This window comes from Myodes glareolus, chromosome 4, assembly GCF_982192425.1.
Source record: "Myodes glareolus chromosome 4, mMyoGla1.1, whole genome shotgun sequence".
Lineage (NCBI taxonomy): Eukaryota > Metazoa > Chordata > Mammalia > Rodentia > Cricetidae > Myodes > Myodes glareolus.
Genome location: NC_142029.1, coordinates 21,509,493 through 21,531,999, shown reverse-complemented (window position 1 = coordinate 21,531,999; position 22,507 = coordinate 21,509,493). Strand labels below are relative to the sequence as shown.

Genomic DNA, 22,507 nt, shown 5'->3' with positions numbered 1-22,507 from the left:
GATTAGCTAGGGTTCTGGAATCTGGGAGACTAGGGGTCCTTTTTTGTTAAAAAAAAAATACTCCCTGGAAAAAGGAGGAAAATGGAATCCCACACACGTCTGTGGAATCCTACACAGGTCTGTGTAACACACATAAAATGTCAAGAGTAAATTTAGAAACAAAAGTTGCCCCACTCAGCTGGATGAGAACTTGCCCTACAGCCAAGGATGACCTTGAACTTCTGCTCTTCCTGCCTTGCTTCCCTAATGCTGGGTTCGCAGGTGTGCACCACCATATCTGGTTTTAAACACTGCTGGGAATGGAACCCGGGGCCTCTCGCACACTCCACTTGTTCTTCAGAGGAGGACACAACTTGTTGTGCCTTTGCTAGGGAGGCAGCTCCTGGGAATCCCTGGGGGTTTGAGGGCAGAGCCTCTGAGAGAGGCTAACTGAGTCTCCCTCCACCCGGGGTAGGACTTACGGCCACTGCGTATCTGGTCACGTTGTCCTTCTCGCTTTGCCGGATCACCTTCTCCAGGTCTGGGCTGTCATGGGATTCCCCATCCGTGATGACAATCATCACCTTCTTGGCCCCTTTTCTTCCACCCTTCTGGAAAGCCTCTGAACTGGAACCAGATGCAGGCACTGGTCAGAAGAGGGATATGGGAACAGGGCAGACTGATGTCCTTTAGGGGGCAGTCACAGAAGCTGCAACTGTGGCACCCCAGAAGCTCAAGGTCTGCATCACAATGCTCTTGCACCAGTTGGTCAGCTGGGTCTTGAATATGCACATGCATGTGTGTGCGTGTCCAATGCTTGTGTGTGGGAGTGAACATTTGTGTGTAGAAACTAGAGGTTGACACTGGGTATCTCTGTCATTCCCCATCATATCTTTTTGAGACATGGTCTTTTGTTGAACACAGTAACTGCTAGAATCCACCTGTCTCCATTCCCCCAAGCACTGGGACTACAGGTGTGTGCAGTCAGTGCTGTGGGTACCGATGAGCTCAGCGGAAGTTCTCACGTTCGTGCTGCAAACACTCTACCAACTGAGTCATTTCCCCAGCTCTGGACCCGTTACTTTAAAAAGTGCAATGCCCCCTTAGAGTCCCAATCCTGCTGTATGGTAGGCAGAGGGGTAGGGAGGAGGGGAGACCATGGGGCAGCAGACCTGACTGGGATAAGTCAGTGACTCAGAGACCCAGCTACATGTCAGAATCTTTTGGTGGGAGGTTTAAACATTTTTTGATGCTTGGGTCCTATCCAGACCCAGACACTTCAGGGGGTATGGACTGGACATCGATGTCTTTCCTTCCTTCCTTCCTTCCTTCTTTCCTTCCTTCCTTCCTTCCTTCCTTCCTTCCTTCCTTCCTTCTTTCCTTCCTTCCTTCTCTTTACTTTTTTATTTTTTCTATGTGGGGTGTGGAATCATGTATGTGTGTGTGTATACCAGAAAAAGGCATCAGAGTCTTCTTCATCACTCTCTACCTTACATATAGAGGCAGGGTCTTTGACTTGTCTAGCTAGCCAGCTTGTGCTGGAGACCCCTCATTTCTGCCTCCCACTGGGATTTTAGGTAGGCCCCGAGGTCCACCTGGCATTTGTATGGGCTCTGGGAACCTGAATTCGAGTCCTCGTGCTGGTACAGCAGGCCACTTTGCCCGCTGAGCATCTAACTATTCTGTTGGTTTTGTGTGTCAACTTGACACAAGCTAGAGTCTTCAGAGAGGAAGGAGCCTCAGTTGAGGAAAGGCCTCCCTGAGCTCCAGCTATAAGAAAGCAGACTGAGCAAGCCAGGGGAAGCAAGCTCCCCTCCATGGCCTCTGCAGCAGCTCCCACCTCCAGGTCCCTGCTCTGCTTGAGCTCCTGTTCTGACTTCCTCCAAAGATGAACTATGATCTAGAAGTGTAAGTCAGATAGACTCTTTCCTCCTCAGCTTGCTCTTTGGTCATGGTGTTTAGTCACAGCCTAGAAACCCTAAGACTGAAATTGGTACCAGCTTAGTGGGGGTATTGCTGTGACAGACCTGATCATGTTTAGAGGGGAGGATTGTAGAAGGACTTTAGAACTTTGGGCAGAGGAGCCATTGAGGGCTAAGAACTCTGTGGGATGTTCTGTGGGAGCTCGGAAGGTAAGAACGTTGAGAGCAGTACAGAAGATGGAAGCCTGGCTTGTGACATTTCAGAGGAGGTTTAAAGACTCTATCAGGGCTATTTGTTATTTTGAATTAAACTTTTGTGGTTCTGGTTAGCAAGAATCAGCTGTGATTAACACGATACCAGAAACACAAATGTGAAACCTTTACATTACTGGGACAACTGATGCTGGTTAGCTGGAGCTAAGCAATTAGCAGTGATGAAGAAGAGACCAGCATCATTGAGGTGGCTATGGTTATACTTCGTGTTGACAGCTGGACTTGGTCATGTGTAAGCATCCCCCAGGTGGCACTGGTTTTGAAAGCATGAAGGGGTTATGGAGAGCAGCTGGGACTTGGCTCCGTGAGAGGGCAGGAGAGGTCACTGGTGACGGTGCAGCCTCAGTGGCAGCTGAAGACCCAGGACTGAAGGGGTCATGCAGAGAAGCTGAGGCTAGGCCCTGTCAAGAGCGCCCATGAGAGGCTATTGGTTAAGTGCATCCCTGTTGCAATTAGACAGCCCAGCGTTTTGAAGATGCCAGCACCACGGGAAGACAACCAAGAACAGCAGCAGCAGTAGAACGGGCCTGCTGGAGCCTAGAAGACAAACTGTGTGCGGCAGAGGGCAGAGCTGGAGAAGCGACCCAAGCCCTTTGCAGGAGTCCAGAGATCGTGGGTGAATCCCAGATAATTGGACATTGAGTTATTTACACTGTTGGAGTTTGGTTTTGCTTCGTTCAAATTGTGATGGTGCCCTGGTTCTCCCTCTTAAAGAAGACATTTAATTTAATTTTGACTTTTAAGGAAGCCTACAGATGAAAGACTTGAACTTTTAAAAGAGATTGGATATTTTAAAGAGATAGTAATTTTACTGTGTTTGAATTTGTAAAGACTGTGGGACTTTTAAAATTATAATTTTAATGTGAGATCTTGGGAATGAATAAGAAAGAGAATTGTGGATTAATAGTAATGTATTTGTGTGGGCCCAGCCCTGGGCATGTGCTGAGCCTCAGAGCTGCCTACTCAACCTGTGATGCCCTCTTGCACTCCCTTGGTGGGTCAGCACCCTCAGCTCTGCTCAAGGTCATTCTCTGGCATCTACCCTGCTTCCCTATTGACAGGTCTCCCTGGTGGAGGTCATGCCTCTCAAACTTGAGTTAAGATTGGCGCTAACGCTTGTCAGAGCTCTGTGCTGGTTGGGAACCACCAAGTCTGGGAACCACAAATCTCTACCTTTGTGACCCCTTGACCCTGTGGGTTAGATCTTAGCCTGATAGTAGATTCACAGGGAAAAAAAGGCAAACAGGCAAAAAAACAAAACCAAAGGCACAACAGAGTGAATTGGAGACAACGGAGTAACGAGAGAAAAATGTTCACCTTAAAAAGCTTGTGAATGCCTGGTAGCACAAACCTGTAACTGTAGCTACTTGGGGGCTTGAGGCTACCCTGGACTATGTAGCAAGACCTTTTATCAAGAAATACAATTAAGACTGCAAATACAACTCAGTTGCAGAACACTTGTATAGAATAATGAGGCCATGGGTTCCATCTTAAGATCTGCAAACCCACCCATCCACCCATCATCCATCCATCTATCCATCCATTATCATAGTGTTGGCTATAATTTGGGATCTAAACATGGCAGGTCCCAAAACTAAAATTCAAACTTTACTGGAGGTGGAGATTACAACCTCAGTAGCAATCATGAGTTACAAGTGGCTCAAATTGTCCTGTGAGTCACATGTATGTCATGGGCTTGAGGTTGGTTGGCTGCAAAGTGAACCCAAATCGGTGAGCTTTATCCCCACACTAGTCATTTAGCTTCACAGTAGGAAAGTGACAGCCCCTCATGGTCACTGGCTTCTGTCATTGTCATCAGAAGGGTCTGTGGTCACAGTTGTCATTCCAGTGATGGCCAAAGAGCAAAGTGGCCTGTTCTTTGAGAGGAAGAATAGAGAGCCATCTTTGAGTGGAGGACTGCTTGCTTAGGCAGAGCCTGGGCAAGTGTTGTTCACAGACAGAAGTGCAGGAACTGAGTGGTGACGTCACCAGAGGAGTCATGGAGTTGGAAAAGTCGTGATCTTCTGACCACGTGAAATCATGTTCCAATTTAGACATATTCAATTTAGACGTCTTCAGCTAAAGTGACTTTCACCTTGTCAATGCAGGTGCCTAGGCCTTGGATCATAAAACCTTTAATTTTGGCTGATTTTATTGGGGGTAAACAGAGGGCATTCAGCAGTGACATCAATAGAATAAGCTTGTGAGCTCCCATGTGGAATCTTGAGGTGACAGACATTGAGTGTGTTCTGGTGTGAGTTCTAAGGAATCAGTCTCTTTACCACTCAGAGGTTAGATTTAACTGTGTTCTTTATATGCGACCAATGACACACACTATATAGACAGACTCTGTGCTCAGAACCAACATGCTTTTCTTCCTTCCTTCCTTCCTTCCTTCCTTCCTTCCTTCCTTCCTTCCTTCCTTCCTATATTTATTTTGTTTTTTTTTTTTTTCGAGACAGGGTTTCTCTGTGGCTTTGGAACCTGTCCTGGAACTAGCTCTTGTAGACCAGGCTGGCCTCGAACTCATAGAGATCCACCTTCCTCTGCCTCCTGAGTGCTGGGTTAAAGGCATGCGCCACCACCGCCCGGCCCCCAACATGCTTTTCTTATATCTTCTTTCCTTCCTTTCTTCCTCTTCCTTTCCTTCTTCCCTCCCTCCCTCCATCCTTTCTTCCTGTGGTCAGGATTGAAGCCAGGGCTTTACCCATATTAGGCAAACAATGATCTGTACCTCCAGCCTGGTGTTACAGGCTTCCACTACCAAGTCTAGTTAATGTAGTGGGGAGTAAACTTAGGGCTTCAGGCCCAAGTACTCTCCAGCTGAGCTACATCCCCAAACCCTCATCTTTCTATAGTCTACAGACTATGACAGAACATTTTCCAAAGTTGGCTGCCTGCTACCGTCCTCTCCAAATGCTTTTCTTCCATTTGGCCTGGCCATTCCTCCATCAAGAGGCGGAATCACACCTTTGGGTAGGGCCTCCATCAACAGGCAGAATCATACCTTTGGGTAGAGCCTGGCCTTTGCTAACTTGCTTGGGTAACAGAATGTATTGAAAGTCACATTCTGAGGCCCGTTGGTTAGGTCATAGGCAGTCTCCCAGTTCCTGCTGGGTCTCTTGTGAACTCCCCAATGCCCTGGTATTAGGACCAAGTAGGCAAAGGAGTTAGCTTTGGAGTAAAGCTAACTGAGGAAGACTGTGGCTGGGTTTAGGCAGCTGTCTACACTGAGGGTCAGAACACCCGTTTATGGTAAACTATCCTTGAAGCTGCAGTTAGGCAGAAACTTAAGGTTCAGGTCATCGACCCACACATGTGCACCACTGCAGGGTCCCTGTTGCAACATCACTTGCATTGTGATTTTGACACCTGTCCCCCTTCTATGAGACTCATGGGAAGAAATATCCTAAAAGGGAGATCTGATCTGTGGTGGCTTGATTAAGAACGGCTCCCATAGCTTCATATATTTGAATGCTTAGGGAGTGGCACTGTTTGAAAGGATTAGGAGGTGTAGTCTTGTTAGAGACAGCACATCACTGTGTGTGGGCGTTGAGGTTTCAAAAGCCCAAGCCAGTGGCTCTCTCTTTCTGCCCTGTGGATCCAGATGTAGAACTCTCAACTACGTCCCCAGCAGCATGTCTGTCTGTATGCCACCACGCTTCCCCGCCATGATGACCACAGACTGGACTAAACCTCTGAAACTGTAAGACAGCCTCAAGTAAATGCTTTCCTTAGCCCACGTCAGCCTCGCTTCATGTGCTTGCTTTGCTTTGCTAAGTAAACTTTTGTCTAAACTGTGTATGTACCTTGATCAAATTCTCTCCTTCAAGAAGACAAGAGTCCACTGTAAGAGTATTGGAAAACCAAGCCAGATGGCAACTGTTGTTGGCGACTTAGATCACCAGTCCCCCTGTGCTCTTGTTGATGGCAACATGAATGTGCTGACTGGTATTTTTAGCCTAGGCAAACTTTCAGGTGACAGCTATTCATTCAAGCGGACACCAAATTATAACCAGGTGAGAGAACCCAAGAGAGAACTAAGCAACTAAGCCCAACCCATCGTCAGAACTTGGCTGTTTGAAAGCACCAAATGGTGGGAACACAGCAGGAATAGCCCAAACAGTATCTGAGATTTACATACATATATATGCACGTGCGACACACACACACACACACACACACACACTTTTTTTTTTTTACCGTGCAAATTCAATGCCAAATGCTGTGCGGGTCTCTGTCCCTCCTCTCTGCTCAATGTGGCTGGCGGCTTCCACCACGTCCTTTACAGATTTGTAGTCACTAAGGTGGAACTCATGTACCGCATCTTCTCCATACTGAACTATTCCGACCTGCAAACCAAAGCAGAGGGTGGCAGAACCATGACACTCAGACTTCCGTTTGTGAGGTCCCCTCTCCCAGGAGTCCTTCCCAGAGGAAACCACGGCCTGAGGGAAACAGGCTGTTCTGGGGACGAACAAATCAGGGCCACAGAGAGAAAGGGACTTGGTGATGAGAGGGAAGGCTCATCGGGTTGAACATCTTCCTTAAGAAGCTGGAGATTGAACACGGACTAGAAGTCTAAAGCATCAGGAGCTGGGACTGGGGAGAGCTCCAGTCGATAAAGTGCTTGCCGTGCAAGGACAGTTTAGATTCTCAGTGCCCGTTTAAAAGCTGTGTGTGGTGGTATCTGCAAGGCAGAAACTGGTGGATTCCTGGAGTTCTCTGGCCAGTCAGCCCAGCCAAACCGGTGAGCTACAGGTTCAATGAGAGACCCAGCCTCAGAAATGGACACCTGGCATCAACTTCTGGCTTACACACACACTTACATGTTTATATGCCCATATGTACATGAACACATGTACATACATCCCTACACCCCAGGCCCCACTTCCAACCCCAACCCAAATCCCCACTTCCCAGAATTTATCAGGAGCAGTGGATGGGTTTATCAGAATTTACCAGAACCATAGAGGCTGTTGACCAAACTCTATAACAAAGAGTCCCTGAGACTTAGATGAGAAGAGGTCTGACATTTTCAAAGTGGATAATGTTTCGGCACTATTAATAGTTTCAAAATAAACACGAAGCTATAGAGACTGTTTTCAGGGCCTTGGTGATAGTGTTACTGTTGAATGGGCTCACCAAGTTTATTGGGTCCAAGAACCCTTTGAATGCTGACTGCTTACGCCAGTGCATCAAAGACCATCTTCTGGTGAGAGGGGGCTTGTCACTGTAGGACTTGGCTCCCTTTTACCAACACTATTAGCTACAAGGTTTCTTAAGAAAACCTTTGTGTGTGTGTGTTGTATGTGGGGTGTGTGTGTATTTGTGTGTGTGTGCAGTGTGTTTGGTATCAACTTGTTGTATGTGGGGTGTGTGCTGTATGCGGGTGTGTATGTGTGTGTGCATGTAGTGTGTGGTACATGTGTGTGAGGTATGTGTACGCGTGTGGGCTGTGTATGTGTTTGCATGTGTGATATTCGGGAAGCTGGAGGAAGCTCTCAGGTGTCATCTTCAGGACTGCCCCCCACCTCCTTTGAGACAGGGTATCTCAGTGACTTGGAGCTCACCAATTAGGCCAGACTGACTGGCCTCTGCCTTCCCAGCACTGGGATTATAAACACACCACCATGCCTGGCATTTTGGTGTGGATTCTTTCTGGATATCGGGTTACTCCTCTGGCGTAGAAAGAATTTCTTAGAATTGACACCTGCTACCTTGGCATTTCTGTCACTTAGTCCTCATCCAGCCAAAAGACTGGGACATAAATGTAACCCTTGTCCTCCAATGTTTCCCAGATGTGCTGGCAGCTAGAGTCTGCTCCAAGCCCATTCTCCCCAGCATCCCCATGCCCGATGTTCCCCAGCCTCTCTCCACACCCTTTCTATGCCTCCCGCACCTTTCCTGACTTCGGACTCTCTAGCTGGTCATCTTCGTAAGTGGAGTCAGGCCCTGAAGGCATCCTAAGTGTGCCCACCAGAAACGGGCACCTGAGGCAGCAAGTCCCAAGGCTGACTGGGCTTACCAGCTCCTATCTTTTCATGGGAAGATGCTGCCCAATGCTGTGGGGTCACTCAGGCTGTGTGTTTTCGGGGACCTTGCTCAGCAGAGGCGAGCCCTGGAGACACTCACCTGGATCTGGCCGGGTCCAATGTAGAACTTTTTCAGGATATTGATGAGGAAGTGTTGAACCTCCACCCAGGGGTAGATGCTATTGGAGCCGTCCAGGACAATGATGATGTCCATGTAGGTTTGGCACCCTGGAAGCAAGGATACAGTCAGGACCATCAAGGAACCAGCGTCCATAAATCTCCAACATTCTTACTCACTTAAAGAAACTTTTTTTGTGTGTGTGTATGTGTTGGTGCATGCATGTGTGTGTGTGTGTGTGTGTGCATGTGTGTGTAGAGGTCAGAGGTCAGTCTCAAGTGTCATTTCTTAGGAGCCATTCACCTTATTTCTTTTTTTTACAGGGTCTGTCCTGTATAATACTTTTCTTATTTTTATTACTGTGAGCTTGGGGGGCTGCCATTAAGCCCCCGGCGTCTGTCCTGTCTCGGCTTCCTCAGTGCTGGGATTGAGCAGCATCATCATGTCTGGCTTTCTACACGCAGGCTAGAGACCCAGGCTTCATGCTCACAAGGTGAGCACTTCACCAGCTGAGCTGTGTCCCCAGTCCCAAATCTCTTATGTTCTGAAAGATCTTTTAGAGACCAGCGGAAGAATGACTGCTGGTATCTGTCATCTCCTACACGAAGAGTTGTCCTCAAGCTGGACATTTATTTGAGTCATATAAGCAAGGCAACTAAGATGTCCTGGTTCCACATCACTACCCAGTGGGCTGTTTGAACAGAGCTGAAATTGAACGTGATCTCTTTGCTCCACATCAGAGACTGATGGTCATTGACTGATCATTGCTTCCCCAGCCACTGCCATTGCCGGAATCAGGACCTTGGGGCTGTTTCCTTTACTGCTATGGGTAGGTGGTGTCTTCCACTAGCAACCTGGATGAATGGATTTCATGTTTTACAAAGGAATCATCAAGGAAAGACTGGGACTGTGCTCTCTGGCGTCAGCTCTAGGCCTTGCTACTCACCCGCCCTGTGGCCTGCGGGCAGTCACTTTCAGGTTTCTGTGTTGAAAGAGCAGCCTAATAACTAAACTGAGAGCTGCCATTAAGGGTTAATGGGAAGACGTTTCTAAAGACAAGAGCTCAATAAGCCTTAGATGATTCTATTTTTGCTCCCTTTCTTAAAGGCAAGATCTCCCGTAATCCAGGCTGCCTGGAACTAGCTCTTTAGCTGAGGTTACCTTGGACTCCTGATCCTCCTGCCCCTTCTTCCTCAGTGCTGGGATTGCAGATGTGACACTGTGCCCAGTTTGTTCTCTGTCTGCCTCTCTCTCTCTTTCTCTCTCTCTCTCTCTCTCTCTCTCTCTCTCTCTCTCTCTCTCTCTCTCTCAGCCTGGGTATCCTTCCTTCTCAACAGTCACACACTTTGGGTTTTGAAATAGTCTCTCACCGAGACGTGAAATTTATTATTTTGGTTCTCTTTTAAGTTCATTGTTTTTAAAAAGACAGCTTGTGTGGAGGAGGCCGGAGAGAGGCTTGAGGGTGCTTAAGAGTGCCTGTTGCTGTTACAGAGGATCTGGCTTCAGTCCCAAGTACCCACATATTAGCTTAACCATCTGTAACTCCCAGTCTAGGGCATTCAATGCCATCTTCTGGCCTCTATTGGCAGCAGGCATGCACATTGTATACATACCTGCATGCAGGAAAAATAGTCATACATAGGGAATAAAAATAAATAAATTTTGCTGGGCGTGGTGGCACAAGTCTTTAATCCCAGTACTTGGGAGGCAGAGGCAGGTGGATCTCTGTGGGCTCAAGATCAGTGAATTCTAGAATAGTCAGGGGAATGTAGAGACGCTGTCTCAAAAAATCAAAACTAAAACCCAAACCAAAACAAAGAAGAAAAAAAAATCAATCAATCGATCGATCGATCAGTCTAATAAATAAATATTTAAAATATACCTTAAAATTCTTAAAAATAAACAGAAAAGAACCTGTTTACAGTTCTGTGGACTTTTGGTATATGTAGTGTGTTTGTGTGAGTGTGTGTGTGTGTGTATGTGTGTGCACACGTGTATGGGTGTGTGTCAATATCAGTTGTTTTTTTCAATCTCTCTCCACCTTATCTTTTTGAGGCAGAGTCTCTCACTGAACCGGCAGCTCTCTGAGTTCGCTAGGCTGACTTGGCCAGCCAGCCCCTGGGAGCCTCCTCTGTGCTGGGGTGACAGGCACATGCCACCAAGCTCAGTTTGCTGGGGATGGAACTCAGGACTTCACATTTGTACAGTAGGTACTTTGCTGGCTGAGCCATCTCCCCAGTCTTACTTAGGTCTGTGGTTCTTAAACACGGCAGGCCCCTCCTCAGCCTTTTCCAAGCCCCCCTTAGTTAGAAACTTCATAAAGGGTACCTTGGAATCTACATTTGCCAAGTCGCAGGAGACTGATGCCCCGGGCCAGGGCAGGATGGCTCTGCCAGCAGCAGACAACTCCAGTGCCTGGACCATCCCCTGTGCCCTGGAGCTGCCTGGAATGCTGTGTGAACGGAACCCATGCCTCCCCACCCCACAGATGACAGCTGACTAGGAAATGTTTCCCCCTTCCCCTCCCCGAGCAATGGGTGTTGAGGGGAGGCTGCCTGAGCCAGAGGTGCTAATCCCCTCGCCCTCTATAAACAGGCAACAGCTGCTTGCTGAGGGTGTTTAGCCCAGAGGAAATGGTGAGGCTCAGAGCCAAGAAGTCTAGGCTTCTAGCTCCCCAAGTTTACTTGGGAGGGAGGGGTAGGTTTTGTGTCCACGAGGCTCTGGGCAAGCTGCCCAGGAGCGCTGACTTGGTGGAACTGTCACCCAGGTTATTTCTGTTCTCCTTGGCTCTCCACTCAAGCGCTTCTGCACTGCAGGATGTCAAGAACCAGCATTCACACTGTAGTCTAAATGAACGATGCCCCAGCCTGGCTTGTTATACATGGTGGCCTGGCAACCTCCTCCGTGTTCAAAATTCTATAGGGAGTTTCTATGGATGCCAAAATAGTTTTCATAAATTTAGCTAATTTGTTACCATCACACTGTGGGGGAGGACAGCCTGGGATGAGAACCTTCCAGTGGCCCAGATAGAAGGGACTCCTCTGCCATGTTAGGAGAAGTGACTCACTCCTTTCGGATCATCCAGAGGGCTGAAGCAGTCACAGAGCCCGCATGCTGCTCTGTAGGTACAAGGTAGCCATGAGCAGAGCCCTGTGCCTCCTCCCTGGACTGCCCCTGCAAAGGTACTCACTTTGAAGTGCTGGAGCCACTGTCTTGGAGAACCTGAAGTTGGAGTTGACTCGTGAGCACATGCCAGTGGTATAGTAGGAGCTTCCACACTCATGAGACCAGAGAGGGCTGCAGGCCTGCAAAGCAGCACAGCACAGTCATGGGACTTCAGACAGGGTCCAGCCTCGACCTCCAGGGCCCAAGACAGCTGTCTTTATGGGCACAGGCTTTCCTAGTGTGAGGGGTCTCCATGTCTCACTGAACTCTCTCTTGCTGCAGTGCCCTTGGCTTCAGGTGGAGTGGGCGACAGTGGAGCCTCGATCCCTGTCCCATTCTCCACCATGTAATCTAGGGTGGTAATCTTCCTCCAGCTACACCCCATGGGGTCCGAGGAAGCCCTTCATCTGCAGGAGTGGGCCTTCCAAGAGTCGCTAGGCCGGCTCTTGTCTGCAAAGGCCCTTACTGGGCCAATTTCCAGGGCTGGGGTCCAAGGACACTTTACTAAGAGGAGAAGACAAAGAATGCCTCTGCTCTGTGGAGTTGCCAAAACCACTGTGTCAGGCTCTTGGCCAAGGGCCAAAGATGAGTTTCCCTAGGAGGCAAGGCCACCAAGAAGGAGAGTCCAGCTCCTGTGTCACTCTCCAGGGATGGACACAAAAAGGCTCAATCCTTCTACCTTTCTGGACTGTTCACTGAAACGAAGGGCCCAATCAGCAGAAAGACCCACCCCCATGTAGGATCTGCCTGTGTTGTTGAGTAGGGATGTGCCATCTGGGGGGTGAAAGGGACACGCATGCAAGGGGTGTGCAGAAGCTTGTGTGGGGGCCTGCTTAGCTAGGTCTCCCCACACCCTGTGCAGCGGGTCTGTGCAGGGGGGGAAGGCTGGGGTCAGCAGTGGGATGATAATCTTACCAGGAAGCTGTTGTCCTTGGGATTGGTGGCAAGGCTCAGGCCGAGACGCATGTTGTCCTTCCTCTCAGACACATTGGACAGAGTGACCCTGCCTGGAGCAGAGGAGAGACCCTTAGCCTACAGCCACTTCTGCTTCTCCTCTGACCAGAGCTTGCTGCAGTGGGTCACCTGAGGTGAGCCCAGCCCTTGCTCGCCCGGAGGGCAGCACGGATCTTCTTTAGGTGTATCCTTCTTCCTTCCTCAGTTTCTGGTAGATGAACACACTGACGCTCACAGAGTCCTAGAAACTGCACAAGGCTACACAGCAAACTGCAGCACCACCTTCACCTCCTCGTCCAGAACTCTGCCTTCTCCAGCCAAATAACTGCACCCCAGGCATACCACAGTGCCTGCAGAGGTGACTTTCTGTGTACAGGGACCCACCCACCTGGGACCCACCCACCCCCACCCACCCACCCCCACCCACCCCTTCCCGCAGCACTTACCATCTGAGGTCAGTCCTCCAACACCCCTTTTATAACCACCTGTCCACTTGCCATGTGCTGAAGGTCCCTCACAGGGAGCAGCCCCCTCCCGCCCCCCCCCCCCCCCCCGCAGCTGGTGGCCTCAGCCAGCTGTGGTAGGGACAGGTAGTTCTGTGGCAGTACAGAAACCACAGGACAAACACATAATGAAAGGCCTCTAGAGCATCCTTTCGGAACACAGAAGGGACAAAAAAGAGCTTGGAGTCCTCAGAAGCAAAGTGTGTGTGCATGCGTGTGTGCACACATCTATGTGTGTGTGCCTGCATGTGTGCAGGTGTATATGTATGTATATGCCTGTGTGCATGTGTATATGTATGTATATGCATGTGTGCATGTGTATATGTGTGTGCGTGCATGTGTGCACGTGTCTGTGCATGTGTGTGCACATGTCTATGTGTGTGTGCTTGTGTATGTGTGTGTGTGCGCAAACATATTTAGGAGACAAGGAGTGGGAAAGGCTGAAACCTGTCAGTCCTAAGCTGCTGTTTGGAGGCCCAGCTGTGTTGGAGACTGATGTGTGATGAGTGGCCTGGCTTCCAGAGCACTGGTCAGCAGGACTGGGGGCAGACCAGGGCCAGAACAACAGAGGTGACCATGACTGCTATACTGCAGCACAGACTGTCCTGAAGTAGAGGCAAAGCAGTTGCTAGGTCCCTTTCCCCATCCTTCTCTCAGGTGTTTGTTTGCGCTTTTTTTGGATAGGATCTGATATAGCCCAGGTTGGCCTATAAATCATTGTGTAGCCAAGGATGGCCCTGCACCCCTGGTCCTTGTGTCTCTGTCTCACAAGGGCTAAGATTACAGCTACAACGCCTCAGCTGTTAGATGCTGGAGATGGAAGCCGGGGCTTTGTGCATCCTATGCAAGCCCTCTGCAAATGGCCACATTCCCAGACAGTTATTCAATGCTCTTTAGAGTGCAGAACAGATCTAGAATAGATTCTAGGGTCCATCAAGTCTACCTCTTTACACCTGAGGAAACTGAGGCACGGAGACAAATGGAAGACAATGGAAGCTTCCCAGGGACACACTTTGGGAACTGTCCAGCTGGGAGGGGAAGCCCTCTGAGGTCAGTCTTTCTTAGCCTGTGCCTCCGGAAGAGCATGATGGGAACATTTACGCCACCAACCTGACTCCCTTCTGCTGTGTTTTCACTAAAACTTGGGCCCCAACAGTTCTGGGGTTTGAGTTCTTCACTCAGGGGGTTCCTGGGAGCCTGCAGCATCATGTGACAGACAACCGGAAACCCCAGGAATCCAAGCTCTTTGGGATTTCTCTTGGATGGTGGCCTTTTCCTCCATCTCTTTATCTCCAGAACTACAACTATCTCTGCTTGTGGGTTGACTGCCCTGTTGGGGCCCTCCTACTTGGATCCTTGTGTGAGTTTCTAGGGCAGGGGCACCCTGTTGGAGGAGGGGAAAATGCCTGAGAAGGCCAGTCTTTCAGGAAAGGCCCTAGAATTGTGGCTTTGTGGCCCATGTAGGGTTTTTGTCTCTTTTGTGGGCAGAGCAAGCTCAACCACTGTCTGCCCTTTAGAACAAGATGGAAGTTTTTAGTGGAGTGATATGTGTGTATGTGTGTGTGTGTGTGTGTGTGTGTGTGTGTGTGTGTGTGTGTGTGTGTCCAGCATCTCCCCAGCTCTAGCACAGGCTGGAGAGTACTTCTAGGAGGTAAAGCTTCCATTTGGGCACGCAGCTGCGTGGAGGTTGCAGGGTGGCCATGCTGAGGAGTTTGGAATCCTAGCACACTGCTTACTAGCCAGGTGGCCCTGGGCCTGTCCCCTTGCCTCCTCATTCTGTCACTTCCTCATCTGCTGGATGGCTCAATCTCACTCTGTGTGGTGGGAGCTGAGTGAGCAGGAATGTCTAGGAGGGTGTGGCCAGGCCTACCCCCAGGTGCACGCTGTTGATGACGCCTAGACACCGATCTAGCTGCTGACACTCCTGTTTCAAGATCAGAAACATAAACACATTTGTTCTGCGGGGACTGAAAGTCCTGAGCACGTGGGCAGCGGGTGGGTTTAGAAGATGCAGTGTGACACTGGAGGCCTGTGTCCTGCACAATGGTTGCAGGATGGCCATAAACCTGGGCTGGCTCCTGTAAACGGCGAGCTACGTGACTGAGCGAAAGATGCCCTGTCTCTTAGGCCTCAGGTTCCTTCTCTGTCTCCGTTTCTCTGTATGTGTGCATGTGTGAGTCAGAGTGCAGCCTTCAGTGTCTTCCCTGGGGCACTGCCTACCTTTGTTTGAGACAGGTCTTTCACTGGCCTGGAACTTTCCACAGATGCTAGGCTGGCTAGCCAGTGAGTTCTGAGAATATATCTATCTCAGCCCACTGGGATTGCAAATGAGCACCACCGTGCCTGGCTTTCTCTTTCTTTAGATGTTGGTTGTAGAGTTTGAACTCAGGTCCTCATGTGTGCAAGGCAAGTGCTTTACTGTCTGAGCCATCTCCTCAGCGCTAGCTTCCTCGTTTGCAGTGTGAGCCCGGCGATGCACCTCACAGAACAGTGGGAAGGGGACAGGTGACTGACAGTGTAGACGTTTGTCAGTGTCTGCTCTGTATGGAACACGGACTGAGAGGAACCGTGTGACTAAGGACATCGGTGTGTGCCAGACCCTGCTCTGTACCTGAGGGGCCGTCAAGAAGAAGCCAGTGGCTGCTTACCCAGGTTGAGCTTGGTGCAGTTGCCTTGCGTTACTGGACACTTGTACACATCGCCTGTCTTCTGATGGCCATTGGTTTCCAGTGGGGCGCCCACAACCAACCTATGAAGGGAGAGAAGAGAAGCCAAGTGGTTGGGGGACATTTCTTCCCTCAGAGGCTGGCCTTGGTGGTGGCTGGGGAGGAGGAATGGGGTGGAGGACTTTCCTGATGAGGGAAGCTGGGCTTTCAGTACCAAGTTGGGGAATCTGGTGCCAGGTCTGGGGATGCAGAGGTGAAGGCCTGCAGCGTCCATAGGAGGGGTGGTGGAGGGGAGAAGCTGAGGGCATGAAGGTGGTCACAGTGCAGGGGAGCTGCAGGAGCCTCGTTCCGTTTCGTGGGGGAAGCCCTTCAGCTTGCTCACCGTGGCTGAGGAGTATTGCTCAGGGCTCATTAAGTTTGCTTTAGGTGGTCAGGGCAGCCAGAAGGAGGAAGGGACCAGGGAAACCTCCTATGCTTGTCTGATGCTATGCGGAGGGGGGCCCTTTGCAGATGGACTTAAGGCAGAGCTCCAGCTTGAGATAGTCTTGAAGGACCCCAGTGGCCCTATCACCTACGCAGGTGCTTTGTGAAGGACACACAGAGAAGAGGCACAGGGAGTAGAGGAGCTAGGCCGTCAAAGATGCTGATGCCACAACTGGGGAACACCAAGTGCCCCTGGCGTCTTGAAGGATCAAGGAAAAAGCCTGGCCCAGAGCCAGCAAGGAGGCAGATTTTGTCTGTGGGAGAACCTGCTGTTGAAGCCACCTCATTTGTGAGGCTCTGCAGCCTCCCCCCCCCACACACAGGAAGAGAACACCTTGCTCACAAACACACATTCCTAGGGAAATGAGCCACACACAGTGCAGAGGGGGACAGCTTGTGGAGTTGGGGACACACATATACAATAGCGTCCCCCGTGGGTAGTGAATTCCACCCGCACATGATGGCTCTGAGGGTGCCCAGATGTGCATTCTTGGCCTATATATCTCATTCCCAACCTCCATGGGGCAATATTATCCCAGGAGGCCCCAGGAGCCTGTGTCTGGAGATGAAGCCTAGATGGCCACCTGCCACCTATCAGTGTGTGGCTTTCTGGTACACCTGGAGCCCTCTGGGCCTTGGGCATCAGTACAACTCTCTGCTCAAAGGTTTGCAGCTAATAGTAAGCTAAGAATAGTGGACTCTGAGCTAGGGAGATGGCCCGCCCAGTTGGGAAAGTGCTTGCTTACTGCTCAAGGATGAGGACCCAGGTTTGAGTCCCAGAACTTGCATTTAAAAATCAGGACTGGCAGTGTATTCTTATAACCTCAGCATTGGGATGGGGCGGAGGAGATGAGTGGATCTCAGGGACTCAGTGGTCAGGGAGTCTAGCCTAATTAGCAAGCTCCAGGCTAGGGAGAGGCCTGTAGCAATGTAGGTGGTGCCTGAAAAAAGCAGCAGGGCTGATCTCTGACCTCTACACAGATGCACGAGTGCTCAAGTACCCACACATAGTGTACACACACACACGCACGTACACTCACATATGCACGAGTGCTCAAGTACTCATACACTGTGTATGCACACACACACACACACATATGCATGAGTGCTCAAGTACTCATACACAGTGTATGCACACACACACACACACACACACACATATGCATGAGTGCTCAAGTACCCATACATAGGAGTGTATACACACACATACACACACACACACACACACACCATTCCTTGCTCTCTGGCCTCTACACATATACACGAGTTCTCGAGTACCCATACATAGGAGTGTATACACATACACACATGCACAAGTGCTCAAGTACCTGTACTTAGGACTGTACACACACACACACACACATACACACACACATTCCTTTCTGGGGATAGTGTGTTGTCATGGGATGGATACCCCAGCTCACCACAGCGAAGCTAGCAGATCCTGAGGGTTGCAGAATAGACAAGAGTGGGACAGAAGAGACAGGCAGGAGCCCTCCTGACCCTGCTCTTACGGTAGCTGCCCACCACACTGCCTCTGGGGCTGTGACTACACAGGATAGCAGCGCCTCCTCATGGCCGGATGTTCCACCTCCAAGCTGTCAGAAAAGGATGCCGGGCTGAAGGGGGCGTGGCAGAGCTTTGTCAGAAAGGAAATGTCTGTGAAGTGAGAGCTGAGGTTTCTCCCCAGGGAGCCAGATAATGACAGCCTCTAAATATAGCCCCTTATTAGGTGTGCCTGAGTCTGACTGGCAGGGGTTAATTGGGCCTATAAAATCTCTTTGTCTAGACAACTTTTGGCGACTTAATTCTGGGACAGATTGCGTAGGCAGTGCTGCTCATTCTCCCAGAGAGAGGGAGGAGGGTGAGGGTTTTTAGATGAGCGCAGACACTCCAAGGAGGACCCGCTGCAGCATGCTCTAGATTAGGACGGCCACCACATCTTCTAGGACATCCGTCTCCATGTGTCTTCCAGATCTCACTCCCAGCCTGCCCTGGGTGAACCCCTCACTGCACTTCCCACTTCCAAATGGAACCCTGAGGTCCAGGGCTACTTGGAGGGTCCTGGTAATAGATGAGGACTTAGTTGAGAATCCCAGAGCTGGATCTCCATCCTGGTCCTGTTGCCACCTTACTGCATGGTCTAGAGAAATTTGACCAGCCAAACCTCGGTTTTCCTAGCTGTGAAATGGGGCTAACCATTGCCATGCTGCCAACCGCTCACAATTTCACCAATGCTAAGGGACACTGAACTATAGAAGGGGGACTGGGAAAACTGTCTATAGAGACTGATGACCACTAGCAGCTGATCATGTGTCCTGGCAGTGGCAAAGATGGAGCAAAATGGCCGTAAATTCTTAAGTCCTCATGAATAAATCTGCAGCAAGACTGGCTTTGGGTTTCTCAAAGAACAAGAGTGATTTCCTATGTCCCATCTCCAGTTCTCCCAGAACTTATTTCTCTGGGGGTTCCTGGCACTTTATGGGGAGCAAGGCAGGCTTTACTGTCCCTATAATACAGATGCAGAAATGGAGGCCCTGAGAGAGAAGCTGACTGGGCACTTAGTTTGTGGCAGGACTGGGACTACCGGACTCATGGGATAACTTCCTCTGTGGTGTTCCAAACAAAGTCTCTACCAGAGAGGAAGACTGGGCCACCTTCTCTCCCTCTGGAGTCTGGGCATGACTTGTGCCTAGTGGGGTTGAGGTTTGGAGGGAATGATTCAGGCTTGCTCCGAGGGGCTAACTGCTGAAACTTTGAGGAAAGGTCCACGTCATCGCCAAGAACAGCCAAATTGCTCCTGGGGTCTGGCAGCCCTGCCACCCCCTGTGGCCTCAGCTTTATATAGCTGCATGCAACTTCAGAGCCCGAGGGGCCCTTTGGGTTGGATACTCAAGACCTTCTGGTATGGGTATCAGACAGCACGGGAAACCAAAAGGTTGTGGCAAATGTGGGCCTTCCATGGCTGAGGCCATGCGTCAGCAGCTGTGGGCTTCCAGCATTCTTCCCCGGGAGGTGATGGCCGGAGAGCTTTGGCTGGAGGGAAGCTGGCGTCCAGATTGTAGCTGTGGGCCTGTAGGAGCCCCTTCCCCTGGCAGGTGCCTATAAGTCCTCCTGTGAACAGCTAGGGCTCCTGGGCTCCCAACAGGACACTATGTGTGTGTGTGTGTGTGTGTGTGTGTGTGTGTGTGTGTGTGTGTGTGTGTGTGTCTGGCCAGTAGCCTGCCCTCCCGACATCACATCTCATAGCCTCTCCCGTGAGACTCCACGGGATGCATCCTCACATCTACTTAGCACAGGCTGGGATGTGACTTAATTGGTCAGAGCACTTGCCTTGCAGGCAGTGATCACCTGATCATGGTCCCTAGAAACTTTCAAGGATACCCCACCCCGCCCCATCAGAAAGAAAGGCATGGTGGTGTGTGTCTGTGACCCCAGTCAGTACTTGGAAGTCAGAGACAGGCAGATGGATTCTTGGGGCTCACCGATCAGCCCATACTAGCCTGTTTGGCAAGCAGGAGATCCTGCCTTAAAGAAAACAGGATGGATGGTGGCTGAGGAACAGTAGCTGAGGTTGTCCTCTGGCTTTCACATGTGTGAGCACCTGCATACATGCATACGTGCACACCCTCCGCCACATCACTGTGCTGTGAGAAACATGGCAATGAGGAGCAGATTCTTGTTCCCAGTTCAGGTGGTGGGTAGAGTGCTAACATCATGCGCATCATTCCTTCCTTCCCTCCCTCCCTCCCTCCCTCCTTCCCTCCCTCCCTCCCTCCCTCCCTCTCTTTCATGTGTGTATGCCGCAGTGCATGCGTGGAGGTTGGAGGACAGCTTGTAGAGTTGGTTTCCTCCTTTAATCATGTGGTTCCCAGGGATCAAACTCAGGTTGTCAGGCTTTGTGGCAAGAACTCTTACCTACTGAGCCTCTCACCTGCCCTTTTCTGTGGTTTAACTGGACACCGGGATCCATCCCCCATCTACTCTTTTGCTGTATGTATGTCCTACTTACAGCAGCCCCTTGAGAGGGAACCCTGCAATCCAGATGTTTCTAGGTACCTGGTAACGGGTGTGTAGACCGCCAGAGCTGGAGGAAAACTTCCCTGCAGTCTTGAGCAAGGACAGACTGGGTACTAGGTACAAGGACAGGCAGAGAAAAAGCTGTGTTACGACTCAGTGTCCTGCCTCTGGACTTCACCCAAGTTGAAGAAGGTAGAAAGCCGGTGGGCAGGGACCAGGCTCTAAATGTAGCCAGTTCTTTTATTGCCTGTGTCTGCCAAGGCAGGTGTGAGCAGCTCAGCTTCCACACAGATGGTAGGAGCCAGAGCCCATGAACATTAGAGACTATTGGATGTCCAGAAAGCCAGAAGAGAAATTCCAATTGAGAGGCCGGCCTCTGCAGGGGATCCCAAGTCCAGGGCGGGTAAGAACTACTTAAGAAGGGCAGACTTAGGCTCAGTTCCCTCCCTGGGCGTGGTAGTGCTTCTCAGCAATGCTTACACCTTATATCTCTCATATATATCATTGTGTATGCAGTGTATGGACACATGGGTTTGATTATGAAGTCAGTTGTACTCATTGGAAGCCTGCCTGGGGCAGTTTCAGAGCCAGGACTTCAGGTTCAGTGTTCCTTCCCCACTGTGAAAACTTTAAAAATTCGGAGTGGGGACAGAGCTGCCTTCCGTAAGGTCAATGGTCCCATTTCTCCGAAGGGCCTTGGCTTCTCTCCTCTCTGGACCCATCCCTTCATCATTTGGTCTTTTCTCCAGTACCTCGAACCTCAAAATCACGCTTGGCGATCTGTCCTTAGGTCTCTCTTTTCTTTCTTGCCTTCACGTTCCCCTTCTGACATCGGACAAAGGCATGGTGTGTGTAGGAGCTCACCAATCTACGGAATGAAAGCGAGTTCTCCTTCAGTGAGGCGCTTCCCCTTTACCCACTTCATGGAAAATGTAATCTCCTCCAGCCAGTGTGAGCCTGGTGGCTGATGTGTTCAAGATGGGGCTGGGGAAATGCTGAGCACAGCAGGCAAACCGCCTGTGGCATAGGGGCTGCAGGGCTCTGGTGTGTGTGTGTGTGTGTGCGTGTGCGTGTGCGTGTGTGTGTGTGTGTGTGTGTGTGTGTGCGCATGTGCGTGCCCACCTTGGGCTGCCAGAAGAGCACAGTCATCACTGTGGTTCTCCTGGGGCTAGCAGCAGGAGTTTGAACTCCCAGCAGCTGGGAAAATGAATGAGTTCACCCTTTGCTAGCACTTCCCTTATTCTCCCTGACTCCTGAGACCTCTTGCGAGAGATCAGAGTCCTTTGTGCATGTCTACTGTGAGAGTTAATGTTATGTGTCGGTGTGACTGGCACAGGGAGCCCACTACCCAGGTGTTCCTGTGAAGGGGGTTCCTGTACATGATAAACAATTAAATCTGTAGACGGAGCAGAGCAGACTGTCTTCTAGGATGTAAGTGGGCCCTGTTCAATCTGGCGAAGGCCTGATAGGAGTGAAAGGGTGGCCCACTGAAAGAATTCATTCTTCTGGACTACCTTTGAACTTGGGCACCAGAGTCCTCTGTCCTCAGATATGAGCAGAAATACCAGCTTTCTTTGGCTCCTGAGTTTGCGAGCCTCTAGACTGGAAGGCTGCCCCATCTGCTCTCCTGGTTTCTAGTTTGCCCACTCCCCTCCCTGGGCTTAGAAAGGGCTAGCCTCCATAATCACACAAGTCAACTCCTCGCTCTCAATCTCCCTCCCTCTCTCTCCTTCTCCCTGCCCCCCCCATGCATGTGTGTGTTTTCCAATCTCTCTCTTTCTCCCTCCCCCACCCCCTCTGCACATGTGTGTTTCCCACTGTTCTGCTTCTAGAGACCACTAAAAGGTTAAGAAATGCACACAGGGTGTAGCAAGATGGCTCAGAGGGCAAAGGTGCCTGCTTCCAACTGACATCCTCAATTCAGCCCTGGGTCCCATGTCGGGAAAGGAGAGAACCCATCCTGGCAGATTGTCCTCTGACCTCCACACACTCTAAGCAAAAATTGTAATAGGAATAAGAGAGGGTCCACTTACTTCCCTGTGACTAGCAGTTCATGCCCTCATTCATTCGGCAGCATCGTCTGCTGTGACCTCCCACTGATGCACCAAATCGAAGGTGTCTTTAAGAGGCCTCTGGTTTGAAAGAAGGGATGGGCCAGACAGCAGGCAGTGACCACTCAGTAGCGATTGTAAACTGTGCCCTAGACCCAGAGTAGGATGAATCCTCTCAGGGACTCTTTGGGATATGAAGCTTCTTGGGTCCAAGCCCAGACAGCTGCGGAGTCAGACACTGGAGATGAGGCCCAGCCTCCCGTGTTTTCCCAGCCTTTTTGGGTGCTAATTGTCTTTGAATCTGAGGATTGCGGGATGTTTACTTTGAATCAGAGAGT

General features: G+C 50.4%; 1 protein-coding gene across 1 annotated transcript in view; it reads right to left on the bottom strand.

Moving 5' to 3' along the window:
* Itga11 (integrin subunit alpha 11) overlaps positions 1 to 22,507 on the bottom strand; it is a 103,550-nt gene that overhangs the window by 39,271 nt on the left and 41,772 nt on the right. Inside the window, exons 3-8 of the mRNA XM_048423713.3 lie at positions 15,598 to 15,698; positions 12,408 to 12,499; positions 11,518 to 11,632; positions 8,310 to 8,437; positions 6,378 to 6,526; positions 462 to 606 (exon numbers count right to left, since the gene is read on the bottom strand). Of these exons, the coding sequence (XP_048279670.2) occupies positions 462 to 606; positions 6,378 to 6,526; positions 8,310 to 8,437; positions 11,518 to 11,632; positions 12,408 to 12,499; positions 15,598 to 15,698 (730 nt within the window). The remainder of the gene's footprint in view (positions 1 to 461; positions 607 to 6,377; positions 6,527 to 8,309; positions 8,438 to 11,517; positions 11,633 to 12,407; positions 12,500 to 15,597; positions 15,699 to 22,507) is intronic.